The 16,624-nt window shown below is 38.3% G+C and overlaps 1 protein-coding gene across 2 annotated transcripts in view; it reads right to left on the bottom strand.

Annotated features, from left to right (window-relative positions):
- Positions 1-16,624, bottom strand: part of Nipped-B (Nipped-B cohesin loading factor) — an 804,192-nt gene that overhangs the window by 142,967 nt on the left and 644,601 nt on the right. For both annotated transcript variants that reach the window (XM_068226150.1, XM_068226151.1), the window contains one exon: positions 12,000-12,272. In XM_068226150.1, the coding sequence (XP_068082251.1) occupies positions 12,000-12,272 (273 nt within the window). The remainder of the gene's footprint in view (positions 1-11,999; positions 12,273-16,624) is intronic.

The raw sequence follows: 16,624 nt of genomic DNA, 5'->3' as shown, positions 1-16,624 counted from the left end.
TTCTAGAAATAAAAAATAACATTGCTTTCAGTTAACAGCTGTCACTGTACAGTACAGTACAGTATCATCCATTCTATGAAGATATTCTTTTTATATGTGGTGATTATGGATTCTAAGTGTAAGAAACTAATAAAAGTTTTAGGCAAAGGCAAGTAATTTCAAATGAAACTAACAAAATCAGTACTTTTTGCAGAAGTAAACAATAAAGCATCACAATTAATTTGTAAAAAAAACAATAATAAGACAACTAATTACTTTTATGGTTTTCAGAGATGCAGATGTACTGGAATTTTGTCCCAAAGAAGTCTTTTTACCAGCCAGTAAAATGTACCGACATGAGGCTGGCATATCTGAGCACCTTCAAACACCACCCAACTGAGACGGGACTGAACTCACCAACTTGAGTTTGGAAGGACAGTGCTCTACTGAAGCATATTTATTGTAGATATTGTAGGTTTTAAGCTGAAGAAGGAGGAAAGGAGGATACTGAAGAATGCTTTGGACATCGAAGCAGACAGTGTCCAGAGAAAAATAAAATTTGCTGTTGCGGCTGTTTCACAATATGTTAAATCATGCAAAAAGAAAAATCGATCGATGTGGATGAAATCATGGATAGGAGAGCAAGACAGCTTTTGTCACATGCATCTGATACAACACCTGAGAGAAAATGAGCTGGACAATTACGAGAATTATTTGTGAATGGACTACAGAGAATATGATATGCTGTTAGGTAAGCATTTATGGATTTTTCTCGTTATTACGTTAAAGGTTTGATTTGTAATACATACACATAATGACTTGGTTTGCGTAGCTATTACTAGTGAACAGTCCAGTTGATAGCGTGTTTATTGTAGGTATTGTAGCTTCTAAGCTGAAGGTGGATACTGTAATGCGACAAAGCATATCACCTAAAGAACGCTTGAATGCGACACTGCGTGCCTCATGTTTTTAACTGCCTGAGACACGGCCGCTCTTTTGTATATTGCGATAACTTTCTCTAACAGTGCCTTTTGTCCACTCCATGCTTTCCTTACAAGAGGCTTGATCTGTGAGGCAAGGTCTTTCTGTTGAGGTGCTGACAACAGGTCTCGCCTGTAGCACATAACGCCTCAAACTGATCTCGGTCACTAACGAGCAGTCGTAGCCTATCGGTACGCGTCACGAAAGGCCTCGCCTGTCAAAATTCTTTTCTGTGTATGGCCAGCTTTATGGCAGAATGATTATAGCAAGGATACAGTTTGAGACAGGAGAAATCTGCTCCACAAACTGGAAATAAAGATGACCACACAGAACAATTCCTTGAAGAAGTGCAGAAATTATAAGACAAGGAAGTAATTATAATAGATCTGAATGCAAAAGTGGGAAGAGAGTGACTGGGAAGAGAAGAGATTCTGGGGCCATATGGATATGGCAACAAAAATAAAGAAGGGGATATCTGAATAGACTTTTGCCATAAGAACCAACTAATAATAGGAAACAAATGGTTCAGGAAGAAATATAGCTGCCAGAAGATAACAAAGTATGGGCGGAGACACAGAGGAATGAAAATGTCGATTGATTACGTATTAGTGGATAAAGGACATTGGAAAGATCTTATGGATATTTCAGCTATGCCTGAGGAAGCCTTTGGGGGTGACCATAACAGCACTGATAGCAAAGTTGAAAGTAGGCAAGGTCACAAAACTACAAGAAAAAAGAACGAAATATTAGGACCTGGAGGTTTAAGGAAGGAAGGAAAAAAAAAAAGGTTCGGGAAGCGCTTAGGAAAGAATTACAAATACTGATTCCAACGTCAAATATTAGTCATGTTGAACAGGAATGGAATAATTTTAAGAGGCATGCTGAGAAAACATGTGGCAGAACATCAGGAAAGGTAGGAGAGGAAGAGATAACATGGTGAAATGATAGAGTGAAAGATAAAGTAAAGGAACAGAAGAAAACTCGGAAGGAATGGAAAACATAGAAGACCGAATAAAGTAGAAACAATATGAGTGTGCAAAAAATGTTGTAGCCGAAGAAAAGTCGGGAAACATTCACCCAGGAAGTAAAGGAAGATTTGAACTCTGGGGAAAAGTTATTATTTGGAATTATAAGAAACTGTAGGAATGAAGCGGTGAACACAGGGTTTGTGAAGAATAAAGAAGGAGTAATAATGACATAGCCAGAAGGGATAATGAACTGATTAAAGAATATTTCAGTGAACTGCTGAACATATGAAACCAGACATGCAGAGAAGGTATCCAGGCAGCAGGAATAGAAGTAACAGAAAAAAAGAATTAGACATTACTAGAGCCCGGAAGTGAAGCAAAATGCCTTTTTTATCTGGCTGGATATATTCAAGAATCAGATAGAGATAAATATGTTTTTGTGCATTTAGGAAGTGGAGAGACAATTTTTATTTTTCCTTTTTTGCCTATTTTGGCTTCCGTTGCCTATTTTAAGATTTTAAGCCTTTTTTATGCCTTTTTTGATTGTTAATACAATTTTTCTCTGCAATTTACACATTTTAAAAAGCACATAATGAATTTCTGTACATCGAAGACAAGAAAGATTGCACAAATTAAATTGTTCCCTGTAAATCGTTTATTTGTTTTCAGGCATTCGAAAGCTTATTTTCTCAACCCATTCATTTAACCTCTGTAAATAGCAGAACATTCATTAGTGAAAGGAATGCACAAGCATAATGAATACCAGGAAAGAGAGAGGATGAGGGAAGTACGTCTCTACTCCTTCCTCACACCCCTTTTGCTATGACAATGCGTAATTACCTGGTATTCCCGATTTTGAAATGAGATAATGCAGAGGAAGGGAGGAAATCACTTCTGTCTAACAGGTCAAACATAAAAGAAGTTGTTAGTCTGCTATTGAACTTGTTAAAGGCAACTCGGATGTTCACGCCGACTTATTTATCATGCTGAAATTTTCATCGTTGCATGATAAATTAGATGGCTATGTTCGCGAATTCGGTTCGGATACACTTTCTACTGATGGAGCTATACTCTTTTGCAAAATCTGTGAAAAATCTATTAATCACGAAAAAAAAGTACTTTATAACTCAAAATTTTGCAACAATGAAAAATAAGTCTACGTTAAATATTGTTGGCCCTAAGATCAATTTAATATCAACAGCAGTTACAACATCCAGCAGGCAATCTCAGTTTTCACTGGATCTATGTAAAGCTTTCTTGGACTCCGGAATTCTGTTCTGGAAACTGGAAAATCAATCCCTCAGGACGTTTCTGCAGAAGTACACTAAAGAAGAAGTTCCGTCAGAATGCACATTAAGAAAAATGTATTTGAATATCTCCTTTGAAGAGACCCTGCAGAGGATTCGAAGCAGAGTTGAAGAAAAGAAGATCTGGATCTCTGTTGATGAAACTATGGATCCAATGGGACGTTACATGGCCAACGTCATCATTGGAACTATGGAAGCAAAGCAAACTGACCTACCATCAGTATTTCTTTTGACGGCAGAAGAGATGGAGAGAGCAAATTGTTCCACAGTGGCACAGTTGTTCACAAATTCATTTATGCTACTCAGGCCGGATGGAATATGGCATGATGATGATCTACTTTTTGTCACAGATGCGGCACCTTACATGAAAAATGCAGCTACAGCCTTGAAAGAAAATCTTCCTAAAATCACCCTCCCGAATCTGGGTTTGCATGGATGTGGCACCAGAGCTCCCTTTACCTCCACAGCCAGTTCTCACCAGATGGGGAACCTGGATCTCAGCAGTCATATATTACAGCAACAATTTGGACAAGATACGTGAGGTACTTCATGCCGTATCAGTAGACAAAGTTGCTTCAGTTCGCAAGGTAAAAAAGTTGTTGGACCATGAAGAGCTCAGCAATGATCTGGCATTTATAACAGCACATTAAAATGTGACACCAGAAGCAATCTTGAAGTTGGAGAAAAGGGATGATTCGCTGGTATTGTCTATGGCGATCTTCGAAGAGGCAGTAAATCAACTGCTGCAAGCACCAGGAGAAAAAAGAAGCAGTATTAGTGAAATGTGTAAATGTGTTCTAAGTGTTAATGTGGACATTGAAAAAATGAACATTTGTGATGTTCTGAAAGGTGAAAATTCTGTTTTAACTGGCATGTGTCTTTCCGGAATAGCTTGTTACAAATTTGGGCCAATCACTTCAGTGGAAGTAGAACGTTCCCTTTTCCATGATGAAAAACATTCTTTCTGACAAGCGTCTGTCTATGACAGTTGATACTTTGAAAAAAGCACATTGTTGTTGCTTGTAACCAAGAAAAGTAAGTACACTAATTATGTGATAAATTGATAATAAAGAAATGAATGAGTATTTAAAATACATATTTTCATTAATAATGAGTGAGATTCCTCTTTGCTTTCACTCCTAATAAATGCCTATTTTAATTACAGTACTGCCTATTTTCAGTATTTCAAGTGCCTTTTTGCCTGCCTATTTTAACAAAAAATAAATGCCTAACTTCCAGGCTCTAGACATTACAATGACAGAGGTGGAATGGGCAGTTAAAAAGACGAAGATGGGAAAAGTTTTGGCAAGAAATGAAGCAGCCATACAAACGATAAAGGCTGCAAAACATGCAGGGCTCCAGTGGACTTACAGAATACTCAAGTGTGTATAGAGAGAGATAAAAACTCCCAAGGATTGGGAAAAGGGGGTTATAATACCAATATTCAAGAAAGGAGATAAGAAGATGTGCAATAACTATCGAGGAATCAGCATCATCTGACATGTTGCCAAGATAGTGGAAAGGATATTGGAAAGAAGAATTAGAGGAGAGGTAGAAAGTCTGCTGCAAGAAAAACAATTTGGATTCAGAAGTGGAAGGTCAACATTGTCATTCTGAGGCAGATCATGGAAAAAAAGAGCTGGGAATATGTACAGCCCTGCACGGATGCAGATATCCGCTAAGTTACTGTCTTGGCAGATACAAACTGTATGGCAGTGCGGATAATTTTGCTGATAATTTCTAAATAATGACGTTTATTGATTTTCACTCATGTATACTATTGTTTTTGCTTGTGGTTAGGCAGTCCTTGACATTGGTACAGGAGAACAGTGATATACATAAAGAGCCTTGAGGCCATAAAGCTGTATATCTGACCTAAGCCTAACTTGCTCCTGCCCGCAATTAATGGAAGGAAGGAACAAATTTCAGTATGTCGGTAGTTGTCCCAAAAGTTACGGTTTGAGCACCCCCAAAGGGGCCTAATATGATACCAGTACCGGTGCGCTAGTGCGCTCCTCACCTGGTCGGTTCAGAACAATAAGTATAAGAATAATAAATTTATAATTGGTGATAGTAGTAGTAATAATAATAATAATAATAATAATAATAATAATAATAATAATAATAATAATAATAATAATAATAATAATAATATCTGTATCGTGATCTACTGTAGTATGAAATAGGCTCTATTCAACCTTTGCATGAGTGTTTGACCACGGTTAGGTGTTTAATAAATATTTCTAAATTATTTCGTACCAGCAACAAGGGCCAGGCCTGCATGGTCACCTATCCAAACCTTGTCCACGCCCAGTGTTGCTTAACTACAACCGCCTTGCCACTGGATTTGTTCGCAAGAATGTAATTATATTCATGTGTGTCAGTTATTTAAGACACGTTTGAATTTAGAAAAGACACCATGTGTGTTTGCAGCATACGTGAGTGTCCCGCCTCTGTGTTCGGTGTTCCAGTGCTTCGAGTGTGGAGTTAATGATTACTGTTTTTGAGGTTTGTACTAGGCTGTTTTTGAGATTTGTGCTAGGTTGTTAAGGGTTAAGGCTGTATTTAGGTGTTGATTTGAAGTTTGATGAGTATGTATTGATGGGAGGTGGGGCTAGAAGGCTGTTTCTTGAGGAAGTGAGAACATTTTCACGGTTTATGGTTGACTTGGCTGGAATTTTTACTTGGTTGGTGTGGTGGTATGGGGGTGTCTGGGTGTTGTGGGTGTGGGTATTGGGGGTGGTGGTCTGGTTTGGGTCAAGAATAGGTTTAATAGTAGTAATTGTAGCAGGGTGTTTGTATCAGGGATAAGTAAGATAGGAAACTTAAAAGGGCAAGATAGGAAACTTAAAAGGGTCCACCTTTTCAATACAAATAAATGTTATAAGTTTATTTACAACATATATTAACATTTATTTGTATTGAAAAGGTGGACCCTTTTAAGTTTCCTGTCTTACGTTCTCAGTTAATTACGGACAAAAAATGAAATTCTTAGATTTAAATCAGGGATAAGTGGTGCAGAGGGGGTTGTGGTGGGTCGTGGGTTCGGTTGTGATGGGCGTGGGATTGGGAGGCTGAGTAGTGGGGGTGGTGTTGTGTTTGGATGTATGAACCGGGACTGTCTGTAATGTGCCTTAATTGCCTCTTTAATGAAAGGGCAGCCAGAAAACAAAGCGGCGTGGCTGCCTTGGCAGTTGGCACACACTGCCTGGTCCCTTGGCACCTTACAGTCTGTTTGGCGGTGGGGACTGCCACACCTATTGCAGCTGGTGGGCTCAGAGCAAGATGCTGCTGTGTGATTTAATTTTAGGCAATTAAAGCACTGTGTGATGAGGGATGTGTGGGAGGGTCTGAGTTTGATTCTGAGGTAATACTTTGAGAGTGTGCGGCCTAGGAGCAGGTTTTTTATGCCTACTCTTGGTTTGTGTGTGGGTGTCTGTGTGGGTTGGCTGTGGGTTGGTCTGTGCTTGGGTGGGTCAGGTGGGTGGTGGTGGTAGTGGTGGCGGGGGTGGGGGTGGTGGTGGTGGTAGGGGATTGGTTTGAGTTTCAGCTGGAATGGTAGGTGGTTCTGGATTGGTTTGGGAGCTGGTATGATTTGTTTCCAGATAGATTTCGGTTGTGAAGTTTGGTGTGGATAGATAACGGACGGGATTGATCATGATGGGTGCAGGTAGGCCTGCGTTTTGGATGGTTTCCGTGATAATCAGAGTGAATTTGTTTTTCCTGGGAGTGATCATGAGTAGGCTGTTGAGGATTTCTATAACTGCTATTAGGTCTTCTAGGATAGGGTGCAGGGATTGGATTACAGTTTGTCTCATGAGGGGAACTGGACCTGGAATGTGGAGTGGTAGGATAATGACGTCACATTTCGTTGGTAGTTGTCGCAAGAGAAAACCCCTCTTAAACCTGTGACTGTAGGGGTTCTGGTGCCAGGCCTATTGTGTTATGTTAACAGATCTATCTGTTTCAATACATTGGGTGTAATATACTGTATTCAAATATTTAAATTATCTGCGGATAACCATTTTGCGGATACAGAATACCATTCGCGGATGCGGATATTATTTTGTATATCCACGCGGGGCTTTAGAAATACGGGAAGGATAGAGTAATGACTTAGAAAAGGCATATAACATTCCAGAACAAAAGTATGGGAAAGCCAGACATACAAGGGCTTGGCAAGGAACTAATAACAGTGACAAAAGCAATATATTGTAACTGTTGCAGTGGTAACAACTATGGGTAGATCAGAATGGTTTGAAATTGACAACAGACAAAAACAAGGGAGTGTGCTGTCAACATTACTGTTCATAATGGTGATGGATACCATCGTAAAGGCAGCAAGGGAAGATTATTGGGGGGGGGGGGGGGGGAAGAATGAATGTAACGATGTTTGAAAAAAAAAAGATATATCTTTTTCACCACGAACAGATATATATATTTTGCGTAATTTTGTCATTTTTATTAAGTTTTTTTTTGTATATATTTTGCTACTTTTATTTTATTTTGCCAATAATTCTGCTAAATTGTATTTGCACTTTTCAGCAATAAAAACTAAACCAAAAGAGAGTTGAAAGCATATTTTCAGTAAAACATCACATTTTATTTTTACGTATGTACAAAAACAGGAGAGTTATGCTTCTGCTGAAAACGCATATTACATACCGGGTGGTCCAACAGCCCCCGTCTGATCCAGTTTTATGCATCCCTTCATATTTACTACAATTCTGAAAGACATCAGTCCCTCTCCCTAAACCGGGGTAATAAAACGAGATGTGTGTTTATGGGGTAGAAGACAGCAAGAATTGTGAGCACCACCATTAATTCATTATGGGTTCCTCGAATGAACCCGTAAAACAAGTACAGATATGCAGAACACGTACTTTAAAACGGGAGGTGGATGCACAGACCGGGAGCATGGTACTGTATAGGCTGGGAAGTGGGCGCCGTAGGTCAACTGTCACAGTAGCTCACATGGCAAGCGGGCGGGGAGATATGTGATAGTGGACAGTGCTAGAGTGTTAGAAGGTTCAAGTCCCATGCAAGTATTCTTTTTAAGCCAGTTGCCTGGGATGCGGCAATGTTGTATACTTAATACCGGTATTTTACACAGACTGATTTGTTCATTTGACCCCGAAAAGGGCGACGTATCTTATGCCCTGGTTACAAGTCTTTCAATCATGGAGCATGTGACATATCTTGTTCATAAAAGCACATTGTACATGAAATCCACTTGATATTTTGTCTTAAAATTTATCTTAATAACTTTCTGAAGAATGAAGAAATACAACTATATACAATTATTCAAGAAAAGAGCGTTCAGCAGGTCACTTGCTGTGGGTGGAAAGGGATAATTTCTTAATTTGGACAAAATGGACCAACTGTGTTTGAATTAAAAGAGAAACTCCATGTGCACTTGTTGTATCCAAATCTAGTGTTATCTCCCACAGCTGACTCGCACCTGATTACATGCTGCACACACAGCTGCCTTCCTGGTGGAATTATTTAACTTGTTAGTTGAGTTTTTTACATACTAAAATTCCACCATGGACCAGTACGAAGTTTATAACATGTAACATACCACTTAGTTGAGCAGCTCGTCTTCTTTCTCCCAAGGCCTCCCAGACAAAACTTTGCAAAATTTTTATAACGGTACTCTTTTGTCGGAAATCACCCAGAACAAACGAGCTGCTCTTCTTTGGATTTTTTTCCAGTTCTCTCTTCCTGTCATCGTCTTTCAAATGTTTGTCTTTCCAGTCTATCTTCTTTCACCTACTTGACATGCCTAAACAATCTCAATCTGTTCTGTTCCAGTTTGTCATTTAGATTTTGCACATTTAGCTCTTTTCGAATATCTTCATTTTCACTCTATCCCTCCTTGTCTTCTGTACCATACTACTCATGAATTTCATTTCAGCTGCCTGCACTTTACTCTCAACTCTCTTAGTCATTGTCCAGATTTCTACTGCATATATCATTATAGGTAAGCAATATCCCTTGTACATTACTTCATTAGCCTTCAGTGGTACATCTTTATTCCATACTAATCTCCGTACCTGGTGGTAAAAAGCACTCCCCAATTAGATCCTTCTAATGATTTCCATATTCAGTCTTCAATTTTCTGTCAATTCACTTGCTTCCCAAGTATTTGAAGTGTTCTAATACTTCTAGTTCATTGTCTCCAAATTTGGTAGGCCCTTTTCCTTTTTAACTTCCTCTTCTCATCACCATTGTCTTCCTCCTCTCCACATTGATCCTCAATCCCCATTGATCAGTACTTCTATTCAGTACATTCAGCTGTTGTACCTCATCATCATCTTATCCCCATTTCACATCATTAAAGGCACCTGTTTTTCGCAAAGCGTGAAATCACGAAATGTTTGGGAAATGTTTGGAAAATGTTTACTAATTTGGCTAAAAAAGCGAAACTATTTATCTTAAAGTTGACATTGTGAAAGTTCGTGTTTTGCCTTTTCTAGAAGTTATGTCGCAGAAATATATTCAAAATGAGAGTGAAATAGATTCACAATTAATAAATAGTGATGATTAATACCCAGAAATGTGTGATAATGAGTGGGGAAGCAAGGAAAGTGAAACTGTTGCAAGTGAGTGCGAAAATAACCTACGTGACAGAGCAGACACATATGATGAAAAAAGGGTTCTGTGGCCTGTGTTGTCTGTAAGGCCCAAAAAGTAACAAAAGAGAATATTTATTATTGTAAAATTTGTACAGCAAAGCTATTCTTACACCCTGATACATGCTTTGAAATGTATCACACAAGTGAAAGTTTCTAAACAGTCAGGGAAGACTCAACATCATGTGTGTAATATTGAATCATAAATACTAGTTACATTGTTACTGTACATTTTTATTAGTGAATTTGCCAGTATATTTATAGCAGCACTATAACCCGCAGTTAACGATTTATTTTTTCAAGATTATATGGATACCTACAAGGTGACCTCCTGAAATCAGGTATGAATTACTTAATAAACCTTAGAGTACTTACATATTCGCATTTGCATGTGTGTTAAGAATACAAAATTTTTGTACAAAAAATAATTACGCTCACAAGCAAAAACTTATCCGCTTGGTAAGGGTTAAGATAGCCTACATTTTAAATCCGGTTACTCACTAGCAGTATTGTATATAAATAAGGTGTTAGTTTCCATTTCAAATTATGAACATGCAGCACAAATTTCTCTCAGGTAATATTACGACGGTATAAATTGTTCAGTGACAATCATGCCTTTTCAAGTCTTTATTTTAAAATGTTATGCTAAAGACTTTTGTAAACAGTATTTTAAAGGGTTTTGCTGAAATCTGCAGGACAAATCTTAAAGAAGTTTTTACAATACTACAGTGTTAACATTTTTACTTGAATTTGATGACGATGGGACAGGAAAGGGCTAGGAGTGGGAAGAAAGCAGCCGTGGCCTTAATTAAGGTACAGCCCCAGCATTTGCTTAGTGTGAAAATCGGAAACCATGGAAAACTATTTTCAGGGCTGCCGACAGTGGGGTTTGAACCCACTATCTCCCGAATACTGGATACTGGCCGCACTTAAGCGACTGCAGCTATCAAGCTCGGTGCAACAGGAATTTTATATCATAGTTTGTGTGTTGTGTGTATAGTTTTTAAATTTATTATATTGTTGCTGAGGATGGTCCAATAGTGGAGTGAAACTAGTCCTACGTTTATTGAAGTAGAATTAAGTTTCAATCATATTTGTATAGTGTTGATTAAGTGGGAGGGCCTAATAAAGTTCTGATTACTAAAATAAAACACAGTCACCTTGTAAACTAACACTTCCGCTAATGGCATTCACCATGACCGTCAGTGCTTCCGTGTGATCTTTGTCGGCAAAATGTATTTGCTCGCTAGGAGTATTTTACATTTTCACTTTTACAAAATATTGGACGTATGCATTCATGTTAATAAAAGCTTATCATGATCATAAATGTTGTTCATTTCAATGACGTACCTACTTTATTTTAACAGACCTAGCACAGGTAGTATACTGCCAGTTTTTCCTTTGGTACAGTTAATCTCCATAGAATGTCCTTAGCAACTAAATGTTCCATTTTCTTCAACAGCACACTTAATGTATTTCTGTTAATTTAATTTTGTCATACATCATGTCCTTAAAATTCTTCTCTTAATCTTGTACGTTTTCATGTAGGCTGAACCCACTGTTTCTTTGTTTCTTTCTCCGCTTCATCCAAGATTATAGCTATCCTCGACAGATTGTCATGGAACACTTAACTACCAAGTTTTCTGCATGGAACTGAAGTGTGAAAACAGACGTGATAACTTCCTGTCGGAAAGAACAGGCATGGAAACAGAAAGCACCGCTACGTCCCAAAGATGTGCCTTTCCCCAGGGATGACAACATTTTCAGGACTAGGAAAAATGTTATCATACAGAGTGGTAATGGCAAAAATTCATGACATAAGTAAGGTAATTTTATATAGATTTAATACAATTAGTATTGGGACTTTGAATTCGTGATGTGCTAAGTGGAAAAAACGTGGTAATGAGGAATGCACTAACAAGGTTTCGCTGTAAATAAATAACATATTTAATTAATTTCTGTAGGAGGATTTTCCGGTTATGTTTATCACAAAATTGACACACACTGAAAATTAGCATGAATATACAAAATTTAATGAGACAGGAATCTGGTGGATTTCTGACAAAGAAGAAATAGAAGTAAAACCAATGTAAGCTGGTGGAATTCATATGTAAAATTTCAGATCTTACCTGACATTTAACACTGAGGTAGGGTTGTAGAGTGATGGCATGATCTACAAGAAGCTGAGGTCTTATTTTAGCAAAGAGATATAGTGTTGTGAGGCAAGCTACCAAGCGCTGAGATGAACCATGTCCTTCTTCTTCCTGAGCAAAACTAGTTTCTAGTCTCAAAACGTTCTCAATCAAGCAATCCACAATTTGTTTACATGCAGTAAGTAATGCCCTTGGTGGTTCTTGGTGAACTTTGGTGGAGTCATCCTTGTCTTCCTTTGGTTTAAATAGCTGTAAATTAATAAATACAAGATTAATGCAAAGTATTTCTTTTCCAAACACACAAAATTAATTAGTTCAACAAAATAATTTCATCTTTACCTTTTCTCCAAAGAACACCTACATTAATTACATGTTAAACAGGACAAACTAAGCAATATGGATTGACTAATTTCAATATTAGGATTTTTTTAAATAGCAGAAAATGCTGCATTATACAGAATCATGTCAAAAATAAATTAGAAGAAATTGCAGACAAGGAAATACAGGATAGGAATTGTGAGCTGAAGTCCCCTTCTCATCATGTTTAATGCCCTTAATAAAGGGAAAATATTTGAAATAATATGTATAAAAGGAAACAGTGTTATGTTCAGTAAATTACTTAATGGGCCGATAACCAAGATGTTAGGCCCCTTTAAACAACAAGCATCATCAAATTACTTAGTAAGGACTACAGACTGTATGGAACCTTCCAAAACAAATATCATGATATAAATAGTACAACACCCAGCAGGAATACTTATTCAAACTTAACACCACCAAGAAGAAACTTAAATATACCATGATGAATAGAAGGAAACAGTGTCATCACTCCCACCCTCGTCCGTGGTGATAGGTGGGGCAAGCACCACATAGCGCTGTGAATGATATGGGTGACTGCCAAACACATGTTGCATCCCCTGGTAGGTACGTTAATATAAGATGTAAGTGTAAAGTATGTACAACCATGCATCTATCCATGCCAAAAGACGTACACATATCAGTAATGTTCCCTGTGTGTGATATCAAGCAGTGAGGGTGTTACAAGTTTTTATTAAATAAGAACTATGCCATTGTTTCATTTCAGGTTGCACATTAGGATAAAATAAAATACCCATTCATTAGTTCAACAAAATAATTACATCATTTCATCATAATTTCAGCATTTTTGCAGTCCATTGAAACTAAAGGAATTAATTACTTGAAATGTTGATTCTTCTTTAGGGCAAAGGAAACCTGGAGAGGTTTTCAATTTCACAAATCTGCCTGAAAACTTTCAAAAGTAATGGGCACCTGTTGGTGGTGAGTATTTTATTTTCAGTCAGATCTGTGTGTATCTTTCGTAGGTATTTTGTATTTGTAATAATTAAGTTGCCTTCAAAGTGTTTTCCAGTTTAACAATGATCAATATTACTGTAAAAACAAGAACATAGCTAGTGGACCTACCTGAAGTTCATTGAAAAATTGTAGGGGATTTTCCTGATTCAGTGCGTGGTGAATGGAAAGGAAGGGAAGGGGGAGCTCATTGAGACAGACTGGATCATGAGAAACAGTCATTTATTGACAAGGCGTGCACTTCTGTCAGGAACAGCTGGTAGGCAGATAAATTTCACACTAGTGTGTAGAGATAAGGAAGTAACTCAATACTCATCTTGCTACCTCACAATTTCAAGGAGAAGTTTGTTCTTTGGACTGTTATAACCTTTTGGAGGAGTATGTCAAACTGCTGCAACTCCAAATTCAGCTGATTAAACAGTGCCACATCCGACTTTTCGTTACCCTGGACACCAATACTGCTAAAACAGAACCTATTCGTACATTAACCCTTTCCACTCAAATTATTTACAAGTCCTGATTTCTCCCAATTCATATTTATTTCTGTCAGCATTCTTCATATTTTAAAACCTGGTATTAAGTACGGGTTGTAACAATATATACAGGAAGAACTACAAATATATATGAATGTATGGTATTTACATGACACAAAATATTGTTTTACTTTCTTAATGGTATACCTTGAGTGTGTGGAAGCGTTCCAAGCAAATGCCTGGATGGAGTCCTGGTTGCTTCTCACAGGTTTTACAGAAGTGGACTGTCTCTCGCTTCCCTCCAAAAACATTCCTGTCGCTGCCAACCTTCCTATCCTTAGCTTTTCCTTCGGGATGGGGCTACAGCAGGTGCAGCTTGCCATTCAGCCTTACTTTTCGTCTACTGAGGAAGGTCTTCCCCTTTTCCTGTTCTGTGTATTCGGCACAATTCCTACAAGTTGTCTTACCAAGTTTTTCCTGAATTTCAGATGGGTCATTCCACTGTCACCTTTTTTGAAGACTAGGAAGGCATTCACTATTGTGATTGCCAGAAGAACATTTTTCTCCACCACTTCACTGACTTACGTGTGAATGGGTATGAGCTAGCAGTGGTCAGAAACATCAACGTCCCCATGTATTGATTATAAGCACATATGGCAGTAAGTTTCTCTACAATTTCCTTGGCACTTTGACATCTTATTCTTTGCACAGCCGAGTGGAATTGTCATAGAAAGTGGACAGCATAGCTATAATCCGATTGTTCTTCCAAAACAAGCAAGAAGTGTTATCTGTATTCAGAGTGCAATAATGTCATGTTGATCCATTCTCTTTGTTGTGGCTTCTCACCTGTAACAGCAGGCCTCTACTATGTACCATTACAGTGTCTGTAATATGGACCTTTAGTTTCAGTAGCTCAACTGCAAGGTCGTAACTAGTATAGAACCGGTCTGTAAAGGCATAAAACTCAGTTTCGTTGGTGGCTTGCAAAACTTTAGTAACCAAATGAATAACTATCCTGCAAGTGAAGGGTAAATCGGGCCTAACAAGTGATTGTGTGGTTCTTGAACCGTATTATGGTTCAATCCCACATACATATCCAGTACTCAAGTCTGACATTGCATAAATAAGGAGTCCCCACTTTATTGGTTTCAGCTTATTGTAACACTTGAACACGACATGACCCATGAAGCCTACAGTGATTTCATCAATACTCTGATTCTTCCCTGGAATGAAGTGTTTCCCGAATTCCATGTCCATGTACGACATTGACCTTCGAACCTCTACATTGTGGGCCTGCCTTTTCAGCATCAGGGGAAGAAAGATGGAGATTCCAGAATATCTGTAGAAAACTGTCTCTAGAGAATACATCCTTGTAGACATCTGCTTATCCAACCAGTCTTCACTAAAATAATCCTGCATTTTTGCCTTACTGTTCATCCCTATGTCGACAGTTACACCAATAAATGCCTTCAGCTCTTTTAAAGCCACAGCTTTCCAAGAAAATCAGATTGATCACCCCTGAAGTGGAGTATTTTGCTGTATTTTCATTTTGGCAAATTTGTTTGTCTCATGGACAATAGAGGTCAGCAACTGATCAGTAGGCTGCCAGTACTCTAATTCTATTTTAGGTCTATTGCCACAACTTATGAATCCACTGACTAACCTGTAAGGAAATTTGGGTAATCCTGCATCATCTGTTCTCCGTGATCTCGAAGGTATGTTTGAAATCAGCACTGTAGGACTGGGATCGGGACGAGTCATAATATTATCGCCTCCTCCATGAATTCTCGCGACGCTGATATCAATATCGTCACTTGAATCACTCATGGATATCTCGCTTTCATTGCCAGATTCAAAATTTTTATCACTTTCATGGTCACTATCATCAAAATCAGCCGAAATAGAGCAAGAATTTCAGCTTTAGTCAGACCTTGCGCCGCCACGTTGCTTCACCGCGACTGCTTTCCATTTTCAAGGAAATAGCAATTTTGCTGGGCAAAGAGAAACTAAAACACTCCTCTTTGGTTTCTTTTGGTTTCTGGGAGAGACCAGCACTTACCAAACGAAGTACAAAAGCCCTGCCAAGCCAGGTAACCTAGCAACAAGTGGCAAAACATTGTGTCGACTCAGGGTCAATCAATCAATCAATCAATCAATCAATCAATCAATCAATCAATCAATCAATCAATCAATCAATCAATCAATCAATCAATCAATCAATCAATCAATCACTTCTGATCTGCATTTAGAGCAGTCGCCCAGGTATCTGTTGTTTCCCTAGCCTTTTCTCAAATGATTGCTAAGAAATTGGAAATTTATTAAACATCTCCCTTGGTAAGTTATTCCAATCCCTAACTCCCCTTCCTATAAACAAATATTTGCCCCAATTTTCCTCTTGAATTCCAACTTTATCTTCATATTGTGATCTTTCCTATTTTTAAAGACACCACTCAAACTTATTCGTCTACTAATGTCATTCCACGCCATCTCTCCACTGACAGCTCGGAACCACTTAGTCCAGCAGCTCGTCTCCTTTCTTCCAAGCCTTCCCTGCCCAAACTTTGCAACATTTTTTGTAACGCTCCCCTTTTGTCAGAAATCACCCAGAACAAATCGAGCTGCTTTTCTTTGGTTTTTTTCCAGTTCTTGAATCAAGTATTCCTGGTGAGGGTCCCATACGCTGTAACCATATTCTAGTTGGGGTCATACCAGAGACTTAAATGTCTTCTCCCTTACATCCTTACTACAACCCCTAAATACCCTCATAACCATGTGCAGAGATCTATACCCTTTATA

Source organism: Anabrus simplex, chromosome 2, assembly GCF_040414725.1.
Source record: "Anabrus simplex isolate iqAnaSimp1 chromosome 2, ASM4041472v1, whole genome shotgun sequence".
NCBI classification, from domain to species: Eukaryota; Metazoa; Arthropoda; class Insecta; order Orthoptera; family Tettigoniidae; genus Anabrus; species Anabrus simplex.
The sequence above is the reverse complement of the archived record's forward strand: the minus strand, read 5'-3'. Positions and strand labels throughout refer to the sequence as shown.